This window comes from Indicator indicator, chromosome 7, assembly GCF_027791375.1.
Source record: "Indicator indicator isolate 239-I01 chromosome 7, UM_Iind_1.1, whole genome shotgun sequence".
Classification (NCBI taxonomy): domain Eukaryota; kingdom Metazoa; phylum Chordata; class Aves; order Piciformes; family Indicatoridae; genus Indicator; species Indicator indicator.
The window spans coordinates 23,650,993-23,673,956 of record NC_072016.1 but is presented as its reverse complement, the minus strand read 5'-3'; the positions used below and the strand labels follow the sequence as shown (position 1 = coordinate 23,673,956).

The following is a 22,964-nucleotide window of genomic DNA, read 5'->3' as shown; positions in this document are numbered from 1 at the left end:
ATCACTGATGTTTTTAATATTCACTTTTATAACATTAATAAGGAACTAGTTCGATAACAGTAATGTACATGTTCCATAGGAATTACATTGTAATTTTCACTTGATTAATGTCAACCTGTTAGAAAGTGTTTCTGGAAGGCATTATTAATGGCAATAGTGGTTATTAAGCTAAAATGAAGGTTAAATTAGGAAACACATTAATTACTAACTAGCCATTATCTAGAGAAAATCCATTAACATACAAAATATGTAGAGCTGGGATTCCAGTAGCTGGGACTTTTTTTTGCCCTTAATATTTTTCCAGTTATTTATGCCTAAGCCTCTCATGGTTGCAAGTCCTTCTGTCTATAAAACATTATTTCTCTATTTAATACTTTCATGCATGGCCCCTCCTCTGTTATGATGTGATGGGAAATCTCTTGAGGCTCTGGCCAGCCTGATCTAGTGTGAGGTGTCCCTGCCCATGGCAGGGGGGGGTGGAACTAGATGATCCTTGTGGTCCCTTCCAACCCTGACTGGTTCTATGATTCTATGATCTAGCATCCACTCTCCTGCTATTCATTATATTCAGCAACAATATGATATTGATATCATATTTGTTATTGATTCTATTTAAAACAGCTAAGCCGACTTCTTTAATGTGTCTCACCTCAGTGATATTTCTACTAAGCTCTAACAGAGTTAAAGTATAATTATCATGGTTCTTACTTGTGCAAAGCGTTCAGCATTTCTGTTCACTGAGAACTGGTAAGTCATGTTTGGAAACTGAATGCTGACAGGGAGGATGGAAACATTGAAATGAAGCATCACTGATCTTTCCGGGCCATGAAATTCTGTGTCATTCACCAAAACATCCAGCTGGAATGAACGATGGTCTGTGACTGAAATATTTTTATTCAGTACCAGTTCTGCAAAGAAAAGATTAGTCTATTACTGATCCACATTATCTGTAAATGTACATTTTGATACTGCAATCCCAACAAAACTATACACATCAAAGGTATACATTTTCAAAACTATTCCCAACAGGAAACAGTTTGGGTTTAATACGAAAATATGTTCCTACAAAGTCAGGCTCTCTGCCATTCAAGATGTTTGGAGAGGTCCTCCTACCTTCTACCTACCATCCTGAGAAACCACCCTGATAACCCTTTGCTTATCACTATACACAACATCATTCCATATGCTTCCTATCCCTGAGATGCACAAACCCCATTGTTTTGGTACCTGTTTAAAACTCGGCATTTGCTTAACTTCGTTTTTTTCAGCTTTCTTTGGATCAGTATTACAATATGCTTGGCAAAGTTCAAGAGCTTATAGGTCAATTACTAATAGGCAACTTCTTTACTTGAAGAAGAAAAAAACCCCAAACTTACTGTACTCATGTCGAGTTCCCCTCACTTGGCTACCATTTGGGCTGAAGTGGATTTCATCAAAGACATGCTCTACCCGGAACGTTTCACTTATCCAGGGATCGTCAGTAATGATGATTCCTGTGTATTTCTTTCTGCTGCTTTCAAGGGGATAAATAGGTGTGGTGTCTGCATCATATACAATTAGTGTTGCAAGAACAGTTCCCTAGAAGGAAATAACAAGTGACACTGCTTAATGACCTGAAGCTTTCTTCCTCTGATATGTGTTTGGGAGAAGAAAATATTGGTCAGACAAACCATGTAACTTGCATTCAAGCTCACTTTCATTCAAATTCTTTTAAAGGTTCAGGTTATCACTATTTCATGCATACTTGGTTGGGTGTGAGTTAGAAGTTCAAAAGAAGATAGCAGTTAAAATGAACTTGTCATGTAATCATTTGACTCTATGTCCAAACACAGTGCTACAATTTAAAAGCAGGAAATGATCACACGTGCACTGCTCTGGCACCTTTTTGTTTTTAGTATTATCGTACAACACTACTGAAAAAAGGAGGTAACTAATTGGCGCAAGTAGATGACATGAAATACATTCAGATAGGGTTTCAGATTTATTACCTAAATGACAGTGGCCTGGGTTGTTTAGCTTCTGCTTAGTCTACTAAGATTGCTGTTCTCTACCTCTGAAGCCACAAAGCCTTTAATATTTTATTAGCAATTCTGGTGTTTCAAGTTACTGAAAGACTGGAAGTTTCATAACATTTTTTTTCCCTCTTCACTGCAAAATACCAGTGAAATTCACTACATTCTGAACATATTACAGGCATGTAGTTTCAAAAAGAATACTTTACTTTATGAAACAGTTTTATAAGACCTTTGCTTTCTATCACCCATAGCTAAATGAAACTCCCATATCTCAAAATTATCAAAAGTGAAAAGGAATTACTTTATGACCAGGCAAAAGAGAAGTTTTCATAGAGCTCTCGTCAATACTTCTCCTAGTCAGGAGGTGGCAGCAAACTCCCAAAAGCATTCTTTTCTCCTCCAGACAAATGTACTTTGAGGGGAGACACGACTAAAAAAATTGAACCACATCGTCGTTGTGGAACAGAAGTCTTCTCATGAAAAAAGTGCCGTCTCTAAACCATGGACTTATAAAAGATTATTGTTCTGGTGGAAGAGCCAAAGAGCCCTCAAAGAGCCCTTCTCTACTGAGGCAAGGTGTGCACACAGACACCCAGGAGTTCAGACCTCTTGAAAGCTCACCTTGTTGTGGTAAAGAAAAAGTGGAAGGGCACCATTCAAGTAACATCCTGAGGCTCTCCCTTAACAGCCTGACACTGGAAACTTTAATAGCTTTGCAAGTGCTGTGTTTGTCTGCAGAAGGCAACCACTCCTAGCTTTCTGTTACTGGTACACATCCTAATGCACATTCTGAATCTAGTTCTGGTATCTTATATAAATTTGCACATATAGGAAGGAAAGACACAAGCACTTGCTCCAACAACATGGAATTTCAGTCACCTAGGGGAGGCAACCCTGTAAAAAATGCATGGCAATTCTGATTATAGACTTAGCTATGGTGAACCTGCTCTGGCAAGGTGTGTGTGGGGGTTAAACAAGCTGATCTCCAGAGGCCCTTTCCAAGCCCTATCATTCTGTGATTCTGTGACCTGAAGAACTGCTCCATACTTATTTTCATTGTTTAATTCCTAGCCCAGTAAGGCCAGAATAAGATATAACTCAGGAAAAAAGAATCTAAAATCTCAGCATTTTACAATCCCAAGTCTGTACAGTATCTCAGAACAACAGAATGTGAGGGGTTACAAAACAGCTCCAGAGATCATCTAGTTCAACCCCCCTGCCAAAGCAGGATCACCCAGGGCAGGCCATGTAGGAAGACATCCAGGTGGGTTTTGAAAGTCTCCAGAGGAAGAGACTCCACAACCTCTCTGGGCAGCCTGTTCACCCTCACTGTAAAGCAGTGTCTCCTTGTATGGTGTGGTGATGTGCTTTTTGCTGAGATCCATTACCCAGATCATGGTATTTCCCAGTAATCATGCCTTCCACCACCGCACTCCTACTTCAGACTAGAAAAAGGAGAACATTACCTCTTTCCTGTTGAACTCCACGACAGCATCTGCAGTATCAGTGCCATTGGGAAGGAACGGAGGAGAGTCATCTTCATCTAACACATTCACCAGGAAGGGCACCTCAACCTGCATTTCACGGAAGCCGTCTCTCACGGTACACTTGGTAATCAGCTCATATCTCTCTCTCTCCTCTCGATCTAGGCGCTGTGTCACGCTCACGCCAGTGGTGTTCTCATTGTATCGAAAGGGCAAGCCTTCAGCTGAAAAACATAGCCACTGTATGAGAAAGGACAATCACTTCTCATTGTAAGACCCTGATAGTTTTCTTCCTTAATATGTTTTCGCAATCCAGTAAACTCACTGGGACATTGTGACTGCATGCTAAAAGGCAGGCTCAGAACTGAAACAGAAGAATGTTGTGGGGTTATAAAACTTGGAGAGATGGGAAGATTGTTGGGTCTAGAAGAAAAATTTAAAGCTCAGGATATTCCCAGTCCACTCTTAGCAGGTGCAAACTTCTAAAATCAATCTTCTCCTTAGAAGGGGACAGTCCTTCCTTCCCATCCCCTCTATATTTCAAAGACAAAATCTCCAGGCTCAGTTCACATTTGCAACAGAATTTCCTTTACAGAATCAGTCTAGAGGATCTACTACAAAAGAGATCTTAACAGTGCAGCTGTTCACATCTATTGCTGGTATATGAGTAGCTTAGTTCTAGTTTTACCTGCCAGCAGTTTGTAGGAAATGCTGAGATTCTGACACAGATGATGAACTGAGGGTAACTGAAGCTGATGAAATGTGCCAGGTGGTTTATTCTCCTTGATGTGAAAGGAGAGATCCATTTCTGTGAAGCAAAGCTGCCTTGCGGTCAGGGAACTGCAAACTGGTGCAGAAGCATTGATCAAGGAGAGGAAAACAGTGGTGCGTGTAGCAGAGTCGCACTCCTTCTCTTGGAAAGGGTGGGGTGAAAGGAAGACATACAGCATCACCTTTGATAATTGCATCAAGTTTCCTACAGCTTCAGAAAAAACACAGGAGAAATATTTTACAGGAGACAAGCCAACATTTCTGTTACTCGTTTTGTACTCTAGCCCATTATACCACAATTACATAGTTCTGTTATTAAACAATTCTTCAATACATCCTATCTGCTGGAGGGAAGACCTTAAGTCTTAGTAACCTTAGTAAGCCAAAAAAACTATAGCTGTTAAGACCATTTTTACATTGTGGAACCTCACAGAATGGTATCAGCATTCTGTCTGTAAGACACTGACACAAACCAGGTCACTACTAGTAATCAGCTTTTTGATGGGGCTATTTTTTTGGAGGGACTAGAACAGAGTCAAACGGCATCAGGGAAAAAGAGTGCACAAAATGGTACCAGATTCAAGACAGACCTGTAACTACTACAATTTAAGTCACAGTGTTCTCATAGTTTATACCAGTTGTGCATGGGGGCCAAATTGTTTATGTTTAGAGGACTGATTGCTTCATGATTTTGACATATAAAGAAGTGGTCAAAAGATAACGGAAGGTCAGCCTGTGGCATCTAATACACCCACAAGCATTTTGATTACCTTGGGTTGACTACAGACAGAATGATAATATCTCTGAAGCAGATCTAACTGACTTGAAATGATACTGTGGGTCACTTTGATCCCTATGAACAGAACAAGGCTCTCAAGCTCTGGATAGCTGTTCTTTCTTTGTTCAGTTACAAATAGCTCTATGATATTCATGAACTCTGAATACCAAAATGGGTAAGATACCAAGGACTCAGTACTTAAAAAAAATAAAGCAAAAGTATCTGAAGTTGGATATTTCAGTATCAGGGCACCTAAGTCAATGGGTAGCATTGATATATGGCTCTTACAAACTCAAGACAGTTATTACAGACTCTCTCTAAAAGCAGAGTTTCTGCAACTGATCACAGCAGTATGCCATTAACTCCCCAACCATTTCCTCCTCCACCACCTAATGATACCTAATTTCCTCATAGATCAAAATCACCAAAACCAATTTACTGCTAAAGCATAAAGGAAGGCGAAAAAACTTTCTACAGTTCAGTAAAAAGCTCCTCTAACAAAGCCAGATCTCAAGAGCAGGAGAGACACAGACTTCACCATTTCTCCCAAGAGCTGTTTGGTGTTATATGGAAATGTGCTGTGCAAATCCACATTACCACAGTTCAAGGACTGTTTATGTAGGAGTTTGAACTAACTGCACTGCTCTGGGCATTAAGCACCCAGCATTAACTAAGTGGAATTGGCTTAATTTGCCTCAATAAATGAACAAACTATAAATCTCAATGTAAAGCAATGACTTTTACAGCTGTGAAATGCAGAAGACGTATTTCAAGTAACGCAACTTTCCCAGCATATCGGAGTCTACAGTGTGAATAACTGGATCTGTCCCTGGTCCACATTTGCTTTGGCATATAGTTCCCTGCATTTACTGTGGGTTTCATTGGGACTGGTTCCTCTTTTTAAAATGGCAAATTTAAACATTTTTTTTAATTTGATGCTTATATGCAAATGGATAAATTTCATGATCTGAATGTACTTTAACAACAAGTAATTTAACAAGAAAAGCTTGTCTTCTCATACTTACACAGCATGTTAAAGTCTTCTCTATCCAAGCTTTTGCTGAGATGGAGAAGTCCTGTTTTCTCTCGGATTTGAAACCAATGATTTTCATGGGATCTTGCTCGTGAAATTACGAGGTTCTGGCAGAGATGGAAGTGGGCCACTTCCCCATGTGAATCCTTCAAGGCATGGATGTGCAGGAGTGGTGTACCTGCTGGCTGATCAATGTAGACATTCTCTGAATACTCTTTCCTGGGGAAGTAGAGACCAAAGGCAGCTGCAAAGGAAGACACACAAAAGAAGTGCTTCCAGTTAAACGACTTTTGCACTATCATTTTCTTAAGAGATGCATTTCCTAAAAGCCAAAGACTTAATTCTCTAAGGATTAAAGAAGTATGAACAAAAAAGGTAGATCTTCATCTCATGCAAATAAGTATAGTTTTGCTGCACTCAAGCCAGGGACAGAGCCACCAAAAATTTGGCCTTTTGTTTATGTTCAAGTTACAAAATCAACTGCTTTTTGAAAGCAAAACTGCTTTCAGTTGTAAATATGGCCCAGTTTAAGCAGAATCCTTAAGCTATGCTTCCCTAACGTAAGTTCTTATCCAGAGCTCTCTTCTGCAATCCCATTATATTCAAAGAAGGGAAAAAATGTTGATGAAATTGCACCCTTTGAAAACTTAAACACACTCTTTGTTGAGAGCAAACACAGAAATGTATCAGTGGTTCTCATACTTTCCCTTGGATTATACAAACCCTCTTTTACATAGGAGCCCTTTTGTGTTTCCCTCCCTTTCTGAAGAGACAGGCATGATACTTCTGGTACAGAAAGTCTTGTAAGTATTTTTAATATGACAGATGGGAAACTTGTGAGCTGACTTGCCTGAAGTGGGGAGGGAAATGTAGGTTTATTGTTAATATAGTGGTTGTGAATGACACATTGTTCTCCGATTTCTCCCCACCTTTACATTTACAGACATTTACATTTAGTAAGGGCTCAGCTGCTCCTTGATGCCCGTTTCTTCAGCTGATCTCATCTTCCAGGTCGCTTTGCAATGGCCTCTCTACCCCTTTCTAATGTTTCCCTTCCAATTATACTGCTTGCAAGTATAATCACAGAGCAATGCTTGATAAGGAAGGTACAAAGTGATGCTCATTGCACTTGTGTGTACTGAAATACTGGACCTGTCACTCTTGTTCTTCACCTGCAATGACAGTTAGTCACACAAAAACACCACAGAAACCACTGTACCTTGCAATGATTCATAACATCATCAGTGTGCCCTGGATGCAATTATGAGATTTACAGAGGCTTGTTATTTTTTTCTTTCATATATTGCAAGGAAAATGTAGAAGTGGCAAAGCAATACAGTAAGTGAATTGACTCCAAATTAATTCCTTTGAAGGAAGCCAACAATAAGCTTAGAGAGTGTCTTTACCTGTAAGAAAACTATTGTTTCTGTCTCTGGTGCTATTACGATCTTTTTTGCAAGGTAGATTCCTGAGTTTTCATACTAAATTCCAAATATGTTTCCAGTTCCTGTCTTTTTTTTTAAATGCAGAAAATCCTGGTAAATATGTAGTACTAAAAGTCCTAACAAACTGGTTTGTTAAGAGGGATAAGGCGATATCCAAACAGCAAGCCCAGTCCCAGTACAAGCAAATAGATTTCCTTAAGATATTTTCTATCAAATCTTTGGTCTAGAATTAGGAAAATTTCCTTGCAAGGAATTCAACACTGTAAATTCACTGCTCAAGACTGAAAAAAAAAAAAAAAAACACTTTTAACCCACTGATGCATACAAGTGAAGCTTATACAATGTAAGATACAGGACAGAGGAACATTTCCTTATTTCTAAGACTGGGGTGAACGTGACTGTTGCTGTGTCATCACAAACACATCACATGGTGCAAGAACTGGCACTGTAGCAGAGGTTCCAGTAAAAGAAGCAAATAGAAAGTAGGGTATATATAAACATTATGCATGTCTAAAGTGTGAAACTAGAAAAGGGAACAATTTTGGAGTAGTTATTATTTATTTCCCAATCTTGAACAATGTATTAGTCTTCATCTGCTTTCCTCTACAAATCTGGGCGCACACTGCACGTACACAGTCGTGTTTAACAAAGCACATGAATAATTATGATAGACATTGCCACATAAATGTCTGAAAATCTGTATGCAACTACACCTCAGCAGAGGTCAGCATTCTGACTGTTCTGCATTTGAAAGAAAAGTCTGAAATTCTTTGGCAGCAGTTCACAGGAGCAGTCTCTCTATTCTCAGAAGAAAAAAAAAGAAAAAAAATCCTGTAATACAGAAATTTGATTTCTCTGTAGCTAACAGAAACAGCAAACAATGCTTCGTATTTTGAAAAGGGAGGAGGATTCTTTCATAAAATAATTTAGAAATATAAAGGCCACTTAAAAATATCTGGAAAAGCCACTGTAAGAAATTTAAGTAGAAGCACAGGTTTTTTTTTTTCTCCCTAAGTCAAACCTAAGAGCTGATAAAATGACATTATTTCTTAGTTCTTAGGACAGAGCATACTTCTATATTAGGGACAACATCTAAGGACAGTTTTAAGCAGCACCAGTGGATATTACACACGTGCATATTTTTATTATAAGACAAGTATTTCAAGGGAAACACTAGAAATTTAGATGGCAAAACAAACAACAAAAAACTTTGATTTAGCCATGTAGCAAGATTCACTGAATGCTACTTGATCTTCCAATTATTGGGATTTTGTAAAGTGGTTTGTGTCACTGTAACTCCATTTCCAGTGCTGAAAGAGATAAGAGGTATGCAACAGACTGCCTAGGTCACAACCACACTGTGCATATAAATCTTGGAGGCTGATTTTGAAGGAGACCTTTGAAGTAGAAACGTAGCACCCACTTCTCTGAGCTGAGTTCATTCCCTTAAGCTCTAGTAAGTTAAAACCAGATTCAATAAACTTGCCATCTGGCAAGTATGCTACAGAAGGAAGAGGTTCTAATCCTGGCCACAATTCCTCGTGTCCTGAAAAGAAATAAAATCAATTTCCAAGGACTTGTGCAAGCTTCCTATGGAAGCCAGATGGAGTTTTTATTGAATCTGCCATTTAAATAAAGAGGAATTGAGGTGGTTACGCTTAAAACTGATGGTTAAAGTGCTTTTGCTTAGGAACTAAAAGCAGAGAAACATTTCACATTACAACCTTGAAATACAACACAAGAAGGTTTCACTCTGAAGCATACGTAAGTAACATGAAAGAGGGTTACTGAGCTATTTTGGAATTTGAACTTTTTGGGGTTTTTTAGAGGGCACTTCAGCACTCCTCTATTGTAAAATCTAAATGGGAAACACAGCAGGGTCTGATGGATGAGCAATGTTACGTGATAATAGCATATCAGTAACATACAGAAGAGAAAAGTGATCACGTCTAAGCGGATGTAATGCTTATAACCCTGCAGGACTAATAGCTCCTACAGGAAATAGATACAGTTATGACAGCAGTTTTCCAGTTCAGGGAGAGAAAGCAGATAAAACGAGTGGAGAAATTAGATTACATCTATGCTCAAGCCTTCATGACTGCCTTTTGAAATATGGCACTTTTTCATGTGGCATCTTTCAGTCACGAATGATTAAGTAAATAATGCCTTTTTTGATACAAAAGGATTCTTTCAATACAAAATTTGTTATAGAAAACTATATTTTTAGTACTTTTTACGCTTGCCACTATAGTCTTGCGTAGCAGTGGAATACTCTTGATGAAAAGTGTTAAACTGATTAGAGTCAAAATATGGTCATATCTATGGAACTACAACAGTGAATAACGTAATTTAACTTTTCAGTCACAAAATGAAGTGTCATGAATTTTTTTAGTAGTGTAGAGAAAATCTTCACTGTAAGACATTTTCCCAAGCAGTGTTTGTAACAATCTTTCAAAGTACAAATGCACACTTTGGAAACCTGTTTTTAAGTGATTTACCTCACTCCCAAGGTTTCCTCTGGGAAAGGATGCACTTAGGTTAAGTGGAAACATCTCAGCTCTGTGTGGGTCACTTGGGGAGTGTCTCAAAGCATGTTGAGATAAGTGAGAATAGAGGACAAATATCACACAGTGGAGTTACTGTTCAGGAACATCCCATCACCTTGGTCCACAAGCCAAGAGACGCATCCACATCATCCTCTTCTGAAGAGAAGCTGGTGCAGATTACAGCAGCCAGTGAACTACTGGTCAGTAAGACATAGCACCTAGCTCCTTCTCGAAGCTGGGTTTGACAATCTAAGAGCTCAACCCACAGGAACAGTGGGCTCTCCACTTAGATAAACCATTTGCCTCAAGCTAAGTAGGCAGGTGTTTTTTGTAGCTCATAGTGAAAATTCAGAGCGTAAATGATCACTGTTCACTTTGTCACACCGTGTATTCAAACAAAAGGCTCCTGATTTAAAGATCCAAACAAATGAAATCTAACATATCTTTTTATTTTGAGTCTCATTACTCGCGTAAGCTGAAAATTTCTCTAGTCTGAACGATTGCTACTTTACAGCTTCTTTTTACTAGTTTGTTTTACAACTTCCACTTTTTTCCAGTAGATGAAAATCTTCACAAATCTCATCATGCCTACTGGATGAAGATGCATTTAAGAACTGACTTGTGTTTTTAGGAAAAATGTAAGAAAGGCACACACAAATAAAAATCAGCAAAATGGAAATGGAATGATGGTTGTTTTCATCCAGCAAGTAATATACACCTACATAACCCCCAAAAATTACTCAGACCTCCTCAGCATTTTGGAGGATAATACAGCAATTTATTAAGACTGGCAAAGCCCTCATGCAATCAAAATCTGTAATCAAGAATTGACGTACATCTCCAAGGAAAAGAGTATGCTTTTAATGCTGTGATAGCCCCATCATTGTAACATAGAGCATTTAAATATAGAACAGATGAACATGGGAGTCTGCTGCTAATAATCCCCCATTTGTTGCACAGCATCAGATTTCAACAAGCAATTATCTGACTACGTTAGTTTTGTGCTCCTGAAATAATTATTTTTACTTTTGATGAGTAGCCATTATGTTGAATTACTAGTAATAATATAGCCAAAATTCAACTCATCAGAGAACAAAAGCAGCCATGCACTGGTATATTTCAAATTAAAGGACTTGCCCACTTAGAGTCCTTTTAGCCCCTACAGAATTAAGAAATAAACTCATCTTCATAAACTAAAAAGTCATTAATTTAGAACAAACCCCTGTCACTTAATGGAAAGGTAGCATGAAACAGCATATCTAGAAAAAACACTATGTTAATTGAACACCCTGAAAGGTAGTTAAGAAAATATCCACCATTCCACATGATCCATCAGAATAAAGCTCTTGCCAGCATTTAGAAGAATGTTTCTTCAGTCAGAGACAACAGAGAGCACAATCTCCACATTATACAAGGAATCACTCCAATCTTTCCTTCAGTTCAGCAGCATGGTTTCAAATGAAGTACACATTGCTGCACTGGCCCTCATTTACACCAGGACTCATCTACAAGGTAGTCACAGAATAACAATTATTTCCAATAGACTTGGCTGCACTTCACCACAGATAACCACTCAGAAAACTAATGTTCACCAGGGCAACACACAACCATGGTTTAAACAAAGCACCCTGAAAAGCATCATTTGAGCATCTCTGGAAGGGATCTGTCAACAAGGAATGGCTCTGGAGCTCAGCTCATAGCTGCACTTCATGGCACAGGACAAGCTAAGAGTTTCCTTTATGAAGGCAGGTTGAGTCAGAAACTGCAGGGTGGTGAAGAGCTTGTGCCATGTGGTACCACTCACTCATCACCTTGCTCTGAGGTCCTCAGCTGACCACAGAGTCACAGCACGCAGGATGGGGACACAGGAGCAGTGGTGGAGGAACCTCAGGTTTGTTGTGCACCCCTCTACATGCCTGCACAGCCAGGCACCAAGGCAGACCAGCCTTCTGACCAGACTAGGTCTACAACCACCACTCAGGGGAGACTGCTTCATGCACAAAGGCAATTACTAAAAACTTCTCCTGGCTTTATACAGAGAAGTCCAGTTAAATGCTGCCATCAAAGAATCATTTTGGTTGGAAAAAACCTTTAAGATCACCAAGGCCAACCATTATCCAACTCTGCCAAGTCTGATGCTAAACCACATCCCTCACAGAGTTTACGCTGAAGCATTAGTGCCTAGGTGTGACTCCTGGGGCATTTGAAGGTCACTAGAACAATGACAAATAGAAGAATTGGCATGCACTTTACTGAGCTGTTAAACACAGCTCAGCAGCATGATGTTATGTATTTTTAGGTGTGTTATTTTTACACTGATCATTGCAGAAATTGTAACAGATGTTACATGAACCAGAGAACATAAGAACCTGTATTAAAGTGAAAAAGAAATTCCTTGTTAATAAAGCAGCTTGTCTGGACCCTAGGTTGGGAAAAGACCACTGTACAGCTTCATACCAGGATTTTCTGAAAGAAGGCTCAAACTTTATGGGCTGGATAACTGCTAAGTTTCACCTGTTGTGTACATTTAAACGTAGCACAATTCTTAGAGAATGATGGAATGAATTTCAATAGCAGCAGTATCAGTGAAATACATGTGTTTTACAGAATATGATACTTCCAGAGGGAACAGGTCCTTACAAAGTGATGGTAAGCAGAAACAATACTTAACTAGAATATATCCCAGACCTGTTAAACAAGTTTCCTTTAAGTTAATTGCCTCTCTTGTGATTTTCCTCACCAGATTCCCATGCTCACACTGAAAACAACCCTGAGTTTTAGGCTGAAAACATAGAAATTAAGTAGATACAAATAGCAGGTAAAAAAAAAAAAAAACAAAACAAAACCTCAGTCACCCACCTGTATTAATCTGCCAGTAAGGAAAAGAACAGTGAATTCCACAAGATGTTAGTAATATAGAGCTGGTAAAGTCAAAAGATGAATCAGACAGAAAGCTTGCTTCCTCTATCAGGCATTTTGAACATAACTTTAAAAAAATCAAGATCAAAGACAGACCCTAAAAATACATCAAAATTTGTCAAACAATTTTCAATTGGATTTGGGAGAACTACCAAAATTTAAATTTTTGTCTTAATTCAAGAATGGAAAATCTGTGCAGTATACTATTTACCAGAGAACAGGACAACAGTTCTACTAATACTCTACTTGCTAGTTCTATGTCACCCAGTTCAGACCAAGGTCAAACCTGTGCCAACACTTCCCTTTCAGAGCCTCTACTTCTAGGTAAGTTTTAGAAACTCATTTCTGTAGGTGCAGAAAAGGTTAAAATCTTCCTTTCTCTTGCTGCATTCTTGGTTTTGTTTTGTTTGTGGGTTTTGGTTTTTTTGTTTGTATGTTGGATTTTGATTTGTTTGGTTGGTTTTGGTTTGTTTTACCTTAGCAGGAAGGCACATTTTTGATGCTTTACTGTTTTAAATACCAGCATTATTACAACTTAAGACTACCTCTCATGTGCACAGAAAGCTTCTGTAAGAGATTGCAGGGGTTTCTGAAATTTCTTCAGATTCTCATTCTGTCACCCCTACTTAGTGTTATTAAATACTTATTTTTTTAAGTATGGCTTAATTGGTTGAGAATAACTAGATGTAATTTTGCAGTGCTGAAATGGAAGATAAGGAGACTGCTGTATTGCAGCACAAATTACATTAATAAATATTTAATAGAATTTATTTACATATTGGTCAGATTAGAGTTTTACAAGGCAGCATAAAAAAAAAGGTGACAATGTTTCATTTTTATAGCACTCCACTTTAGCTTCGTACAGGCATGTTGCACACTTTTTTATTTCCAATGACCCTTCTGTATTTAGCTTTCACAACTAGCTCCAAGTTTACAAGCATCACAGAAGTGACACCACAAAGAAAGCCCATGCTAAAAGCTGCACTGATTGAGGGTTTGTTTGGGCTTATTTACAGTAGGTGACAGGTAAAAATCTTCACATGAAATACCTGAAGGTAGAGTGCACGTGTATACATAGATCATGTATGTATCAAGGTTAAAATAAGAAAAAAAACCCAACAGAATCACAGAAACATTCAGGTTGGAAAAGACCCCTCAGGATCACCAAGTCCAACTGATAACCGAAAATGATGCAAAATTCATCCTTAACCATATCCCCAAGCACCACATCCAAACGACCCTTAAACACATCCAGGGTTGGTGATTCAACCACCTCGCTGGGCAGCACATTCCAAAGCCTGAACAGTCCATGAAAAAATGTTTCCTAATTTCCTGTCTAAGTTGCCGCTTGAGGCCATTCCTCTTGTTCTATCATTAATTACCTGGGAGATGAGACCAGCACCAGCCTCTCCACAACGTCCTTTCAGATAGTTGTAGACAGCCATGAGGTCTCCCCTCCCCCTCCTCATTTTGAAACTAAACAGCCCCAGCTCCCTCAGTTGCTCTTCGTAAGATTTATTCTCCAGGCCCTTCACCAGCCTTGCTGCCCTTCTCTGCACTTGCTCCAGCACCTCCACATCTCTCTTGTACTGAGGTGCCCAAAACAGGACACAATACTCAAGGTGTGGTCTCACCAGAGCTGAATTCAAGGGGACAATCACCTCCCTACCCCTGCTGGACACAGCATTTCTAATACAAGTAATATTAGTAGGATTAAGAATTTGTGGAAATATACATGCACATATACATAGAACTACATTTTCAACCATTTCTTTTCTTTAAATTGTTCAGCAAGAGCAACCATCAGGACTATCCAAAGGTGACTCTGCAGGATCATAAAGCCCATGATCGTAAACAAAGAAATATTGACCCACCAATTCACCATGTCAAGACATTATTTCTTGGACTACCTAATCCTGGATTAGCATCTATGTAAGCATCTAACAATTACACAAACAACAAAAGAAACAAGGGTAGCAACAGGTTCAAATTGCTTCCCCCTTGCATACACTATTGAATCTTTTCCAACTTTAATATGGAAGCTTAATTGGAAATATTTTAAACAATGATTTTTCATTTTTGGATGAGATAATGCAAATCACATTTTTGTAACTAAATAGCATTTTATCAGTGTGAATCTGTCTAAAGCAAAAGGAACACTGAGAGAAATTAATTTTTAAAAATAGGAGCTCATTAAACTTTGAAGATAGACAAAGGTTTCAGCAGTTTCAGCATCAGAAATCAGGAAGCATCCTACTGAGATTTCTATAAATACTTCCCTATTGCTAGAAACATCTTGTATAGTCCTGTATACTATCTTTATCACTTTTTTAAAGGTAAATTTGACTAATAATAGTTCATACCATGCATCCTCTCAACATATTCCCTCTCAACAGAAAATGGATAGGGCTAGGGGTTAACCTAGCACTGCTAAAGACATACAAGTCAGATATTCAGATAATCAAAGGTTCCTTTTACACTTGAAATGGTCCCCTCTTTCACGCATTATATACAGGTTTGTAGAAAGGCAAAACAGAGTAAATATTGCAATATCTTTATAAACCCCCATATCTCTCACAGACAGGCTCTGCAACCACAAGGTCACCCTAATTTACCACTACTTTTTAGTGATTCTCTGGTTTCAACAACAAACCCCAAACCCCCAACACCTTTAAGGTTCATTCATGTTACTTGTATTTCTGGCAAGGGAAATTATTCTCCAGTTCGGACGGGTCCCAGACATTAAGAACATTCTGTACACAGCCGCGAGTGACAATGGTCCAACCTGGTGCTTATGGCAAAGAGCTCCACGTGAGACACGAGGACGTCCTCTTGGTTTCTGGGGTCGTGGCTACAAAGGCTCAGAGGCAAACTACACTCCAACAGAGAAAGAGATTTTAGCTGCTTATGAAGGAGTGAAAGCTGCTTCTGAAGTGATCGGAACTGAGTCACAACTTCTTCTAGCTCGCCCCACGTTGGGCGCCAAAAGTAAAAAAAAGTGTGTCGGTGTGAGCTGAAATTCCCTCCCCACCGACAATAACCAGGCTAGCCCAGTCTGGAAGCAAATGAAAAGCTGTATTTACAAGCAGAGTCTAAAATCTACAATGAAATGCAATGAATATGTACAAATACACAAAATTCACAACATTCACAAATATATACAATCAACAGAAAAGCACAACCGATCTCCCTTTGCTTCCCCCCAAGGGGACCCTCCCAAAGGGGGCCTCTCTCTCTCCCAGGAGCTTCCCCCCCAGACCCCCCTGGACAGAGAAGCAGAGTTAGTTAAGCAGAAAGTTGTTAACTTAGCTGCCAAGGTCAGTACGTGTTATCTTCAGCCAGAAGAGAAGAAGAAACAGCAGCCAGACAGCCCAGCAACTGCCCCCACTGCCGAACGCAGAATGTGCAGAATGCCTACTTTGTTTTGGGTAATAGTTCTTAAACATTTCTATCTATCCAATGGAAGTGTTTAGAACAATCGTTATTTTGCTTTCTTACACCCAATAGTGACTTATTTACATTCTTTCACTTTCTCTGTTCTGAACTTTGCAAGGAAAAATTAAAAAGACAGTTTCAAACCATCACAGGAGATGTCAAGACAAAAATGTAGATTTAATCTGATAGTTTATTTCTAATTTTTAGAATAAAGACTGTTTGTCTATTCAAGCTCTATGCGCACTACTCCTAGAATGTCTAGACTGTGCCCTCTAGAATATGTTATGTATATGCAGAGTTTGTGATAACAAGAAGCCAGAGAAGACCAGCGATGTATGCATCACTGTTCTATGCTACAACTGACACTAGCTGCAAATCTCAAACCCACAAAATCCTCCAATGATGATGTAGTGCCATGCAAGTACTCTAAAGGCTTGCTATACTTTGATTAGCTTTCACATGTATTTACCCTAGCAGTGCTGAACTCACATGTAAGGTAAACATTAAAGCAATGATTTGGAGAACAAGCTACTGACAACTAAATGTATTTGTTTCACAAAAAAGAAATAAATCACCAATCTTATCTGCAGAAATTTTTCAGCATGTTTGATAAAATGAAAGAATCATTAAAGATAAATACAAATAACCTTAAATTCATTATCTTAGTCAAGAGGACATTAGTATCAATACATTTCCTTCATTAAGATACAGATTTAGATCACCGTGCTGCTTCCTTAATGAAGTACTAAATTTTCACAATCCCAAGTTGTGAAAACGAAAACAATTAACTGTTGATTTATGACAGACTGGAACATGCACAAACTTCTGCTTTACATTACTACTTGAGCTCACATGTCCCCATTTCCGTTCTTCCAGATGCACTTCATTTTGCATCATCAAAATGAACTGCCATCTTCCCATCAATTATAAATACGAGTCACAGAGATCAGGGCTCACCTCCTGACACCTCAATGCAATTCGAATGCTAATGACCACAAACACCTCCATTTCCTATGCCTATGTCATCTTCAAAAGGCCAATATACTCAGGTGAAATCGTACCAATATTTCTTACAAATAGCTTTTTACCTCCTCAGCATCACTTGATTGCAACGATTAAGAAAATGGTAACACTTGACCAAACGGTAGAAGTATCAGTTTGGGATAATGTCATGATGTCTAATTCTTCCTGGTAACAACAGTGGCCCCTCTATCTGGGTGATGGCAAGAAGAGTCTGATTTTTGGAGAAAAGTTGCACATAGCACCTTCTTATTTTCTAGGGAGTGGACAATTTCACAGCATCTTGACAGATTCCTACTTTGGATTGTCCACTGTGGCACTGGAAAACCTATTTTCGATATTTAGTGCAGATGTGTAAAAATTAGCCTGATAGACTTCACATAGTAACAGAGGAAATAGATCAGCCTGGATATCTGATATATCTAGCTTCCTTCATTTTCTCCAGTTCCTGTGGTTCATGAACGAAACAGAGCAGTATCATTACTACCTTACAGGAGGAGGAAATCAATGAAAACTTTTGCTGGTGGTAGTTGAAAGTTCACCAGAAAAATAGTAAGGATATGAATGTCCACTTCTCAGAGGAAAGTGCTCTGTTATTAAGAGCTGCTATTCTCTTTCCAAGCACTCAAGGGAGCTATGAGCCCGCAATTCAATTTTTTCAATAGAGGAAGTGACATCTCAGTGTAAGTGCATTTATTTATTTATTTAAAGTTTTGTCATGAAGTAACAGAGCATTTTGATTTAGATCATTGTAATTTAGGTGTGGATTGTTATTTTTTGGGTGATCTCAGAAATTAAATGCAGAAGATAAGGTCTCACAGTTTTGATACTTTGAGCTTTTAATTTCTATTATGTCCTTCTAATGAATATGCATACATGCTTCAAATGAAAGTATAAAAAAAAAAAGGTCTAAAATACTGTTATGACACATCTGCATTTGAACTTCTAATTCCTTTAGGCACCCTGGTAGAGAATGCATTTTTCTTAAATGCTCTTGCAATACAGACCTACTTTTAAAATAGTTTAATAAAAATGTACACTGCACTTGCCATCATAAAAAAGAAACTAGACAAGAAACTCCTCTATCTCACCTGTTTTATAAGCCAGAACTTTTCCTTTGGGGACTTTCAGTCACTACTGCACAGTCCCTCATCATTATGTTGTTGTCTTAAAGCATATATGTTGTCAGCAAAAGGGTAGAAATTGTATTGACAAGACTTGGAAGCAGCCTGACATAACACTAATGATATGAATGTGACACTGCTGGCTTTTCTAGACAGCTCTTCTCAACTAACTTTTAAGATAAATAGGAACTGGACTGTATTCCTGACAAGTTACAGGGATGAACTAGAGAAGTCTGAAGAAAGTAATAAAAGCATCAGTTAAACCTGAAATAGCTGAGGCCTGTAAGTGAACTTCTGGGTTCTAGGCCAGCCCCTTGCTACAGGGCACGTCAAACAATCACAGATGCTAAACAACCCACCTCTGATTATTGAAGACTGAATTTGCTTATCATATTTCATAGCTATTTCATTGCTATTTCTACTACATCTGAGGTATGTTCCAAGTCCTGTGGTGCACAGATGCACAGAGATAGTCCTTGATATTCACATATATTCTGAACCGTAAGACTAACAGAGTAATCATTTGACTCACATTTTTGATGCATAAACAAAACATAAGTGACAGTCCCAGACTCAAATGAAATACTGTAATCATTCAGAGACTAGTCCCATGGCAACTCACAGAATCACAGAATGTTAAAGAATGCTGAAGCACAAAATTCATACATTTACATCCTTTTTAGATGGTGAAAATTATGTTTTCTACTCTGTCCAGCACAGCATCTCTATGCACATTTTATCAAGGCATTTTTTCAATTCTTCTCTGCCAAGGTGCTTGCTGCACTATTTCATCAAGAGCTCCAATTTCGAATTTCTGCATCAGCAAAAAAATCCTTTATTTCCTCTCCTTCCCCTGTTTGCTTATTGAGGCAGTAATATTCGCAGGCTAAAAGACTAGAACGCAGAATGAAAATGAAGGTCAGATTTCAACTGAATACCACTGAAATGTAAATTCAAAATTGCAGGTTTAGTTTCTCTGCTCAGAAACTTTCACCTGTGCCTTAAAACCCCCACACCAGTGCAAACACATCGGTATCAACAAACCAAGTAGGGTTTTCTGTCATGGCTAAGACTCAAGTGCATTTTTTTCCATGAATGCTTTTGCATGGAATAGCATCCCTGAATCAGGAATAAATAGCTGCCTGCCTTGATGCTTCCTGTTGTAAAAAACTTTAAAAAGCTTAAACTTAAGCATACACTTATTTATTCCCATTTTATCATTAATGGTAACTGCTACATTTCATCCCAAAAAGAAACCACAACATACAAGCCTTTATAATTTTCACATTTTTTTCTATGCTACCAGTGAACAGCTCACTGTACAGCATACTTTTCCTTTCATAAATCTTTTCTGCTAACAGGCTCAAGACAAAAGCTAAACTTTTCTAGAATTTGTGATGCCAGAAAGGGAAGAAACCAACCTGGGATTCTTACGCTACATGGGATTAACAAATGCTGGAGAGAAGGAAGAAGGAGGAAATAAAACAGGATCTGTGTAACACAATGAAATGTCCATAACAAAATGCTATGTGTTTATCTTTGTATTCAAAACTTGAGAGAAGATTCTTCTGGAAAAAATAAAAGTTACTTAAAGCATTATTTGGTAACTCAGTTCTTAACTGAAAATAACAAACTCAGTTTCAGTTTTAACACAAGTTAAACGCTACACGTATGATGCAAAATGCATACAAGAATCAAAGCCAGGTACCCATTTCAGGCTGCAGAATAAAATAATCCAGTGTATAAATCATCTTCATGTCTTGGATGTTCACTGATGAGTGCTCATGCTACTTCCCAGAGTGTCAACCACCACAACCAGTGGTTGTGACAACCACAAGTGTCACATTTTACACATATTTAGTGTGCATTTGTTTTGCTGATGCACTAATACTTTCCTGAGTGAACTACAGCAAAACGGACTGGATGACCACTCACTTTTCTAATGAGACTTCAGTCTGAGAAAAGTGTCAGCCGAGTTGCTTAAAAGTATTTTGTGGCTGTCCTGTTGCTCTACAATGAACATTGACTAGTTCTGCTGGCATACACTGGGAGTTCCCACACACCAACTGGCAAAAATGAAAGCAATCAGAAAGAAAATAAGTGTCAGTCCCCTGAAAATTTCTTCATGTTTAAAGCTATTACCAATTTAATAAACTTTGATTGCAAGGAAAGAAAATATTCTGGCTTTAGGCTTGCATGAGTCAATCCAAACGCACTCCTGTTACCAGGGACTATTGCTTAGTTCTTGCATGTTATTAGAAAGGGTCTCACCTCCTGCATTTGTCATGCACGGGAGAAAAAGTTGCTCAGCTATCTAATCAAATGAACTTCTACATTTGGAACACAATGTTGCATTTTAAAAAAAAACCTTGATTTCTGATACAAAGGAACTGCCAGTGAAACCCAGCACCTTCACACTACTCTGTGTATTCCTTTGGAGGTACTACTATGTAGGTCTGTCTCCATGTACTTGAGCATATCAGTTCCATTTAATGCTGCAAATACAATAATCCACTGAGACATGAGACAATTGTGGGAAGCAATTTAGAAGAAGTCTCTCTGATATGCTCCAGAAGTATCGTCCTTGCTAAAATTTGTAGGAATCGCATCATATATACATTTTTATACTGTCATAAAAATGTAATGTCAAGAGCACTGGAAGCACTCAGCCTGTGATGCAAAAAAATATACTCCCCTTACTGACTGCATGGCTTTGCATACTTGCATTAAAAAATGGATGTATCAGAAAGATGGAAAATAACCAATAGGCATGGGATACCTAGTTACATGAATTATAGCTGGCACTGAACTGAGGATGGAAATTTTAGTAGCAATATGAGAGGGTAAGATTCACAGAAACAGACCTACTATTTACCAATACTGTCCTAGAAACATAGAATTGTCTCAGTTGAAAATGACTCTAAATGACCTTGCAGCATCCTTGTCATCACATGACTAAAAACATTTACCTCTTATGGCTAAAATGCACATTTTGTAGAGTCATAGAATTGTTCTGGTTGGAAAATACCTCTAAGATTATCAGTTCCAACTGTTGCCCTATCACCACTGTGGCCATTAAATCATGTCTCAAAGCGTAATGTTTCTTGAACACCTCCAGAGATGGCGACTCTACCACCTCACTGGGCAGCCTGATCCAATGCTTGAGCACTCCTCCTGTAAAGAAATTCTTCCTAATATCCAACCTCAACCTCCCCTAGTGCAGCTTGAGGCCATCTCCCACTTCACTACAACCTCTTTTCAGGTAGTTGTAGAGGGAAATGAGGTCTCCCCTCAGCTGACTCTTCTCCAGACTGAACAATACCAGCTCCCTCAGCCATTCCTCCAAAGACTTGCTCTCTAGACCTTTCGCCAGCACTACTGCTTTTTTCTGGACACATTTCAGCAGCTCAATGTCTTTCTTGCAATGAAAGGCCCAAAACTGAACACAGTATTCAATTCAAGGTGCAGCCTTTTGACTAATTTTTAAGCTTGCCATCTCATTGGTCTTGCTGGAAGTGGGGGATCCTGAAAAACACACACTATGTCTGTCAAGTGTCAGGCTGGCCCCTAAACAACTGACAGACTCTATGAACCCCCTCTACCTTCCCAAAGGAAAAAGAAAGGGAATAAAAGAAGAGAGACTTATGAATTGGAAAAGAAAACTAAAGCTAAGTCAATGAAAGCAGTAATACTATATTTAAATATATACAAAATCAATAGAAACCCCAACCTTCCTGATGCCAATTACATCACCATCACCATCACCACTGATGCTGTGGCAGAAGACTCAGACTGAACACAGTGGCAGACAGGAACCAGATTCAGAAGCTGGATTCTGGAACTGGATTCAAGAACACATGATTTGGATCAAAACCAGAATGGACAAAATCCTCTTCAGATGCTGGCTGTTGAACAGAGTTTGACTCTCATGATCCTTCACCTTTATACTTACTACGATGTATATGGACTGGAACGCCTTGCTGGTCGGGTTAGGATGTGACTTTTTACTCTGCACCCTCAAAGCAGTACACATGACCTTGGTCTGCACACCAGTCCTTGGTACAGAAACACTGAGGGTTGTCACTGCTAGAAGCAGACACGGTCTGTGAAAACATGCCATTAGCTGCAGAAAGTCCAGTTATGCAGAGGACACTGAGCTGAAAACTAAAATGACTGAGCAGAATTAGTTGTGCTCTAACTCAGACTAGGCCAGTGTCTCTTTAAAGGATGAACAGTGGGCTCAGGGCTTTCCTTAAGCGCTTCAAATTTTAAGGATCAGGTATCTTTCATCAGCACTCTTGCCTCTTAGACTGGAAATGGTATGACAAGAGCTAGATGTAAGGTATAGACTAACTGGCTGTGCCAAGCCTGTCCAGACTTCACAAAGGAGAGCC

At 38.8% G+C, this 22,964-nt stretch overlaps 1 protein-coding gene across 1 annotated transcript in view; it reads right to left on the bottom strand.

The window, feature by feature from the left end:
• The window catches only part of RET (ret proto-oncogene), a 76,911-nt gene that overhangs the window by 28,776 nt on the left and 25,171 nt on the right, over positions 1-22,964 (bottom strand). The window contains exons 2-6 of the mRNA XM_054382700.1: positions 6,074-6,325; positions 4,188-4,481; positions 3,482-3,723; positions 1,377-1,578; positions 709-908 (exon numbers count right to left, since the gene is read on the bottom strand). Of these exons, the coding sequence (XP_054238675.1) occupies positions 709-908; positions 1,377-1,578; positions 3,482-3,723; positions 4,188-4,481; positions 6,074-6,325 (1,190 nt within the window). The remainder of the gene's footprint in view (positions 1-708; positions 909-1,376; positions 1,579-3,481; positions 3,724-4,187; positions 4,482-6,073; positions 6,326-22,964) is intronic.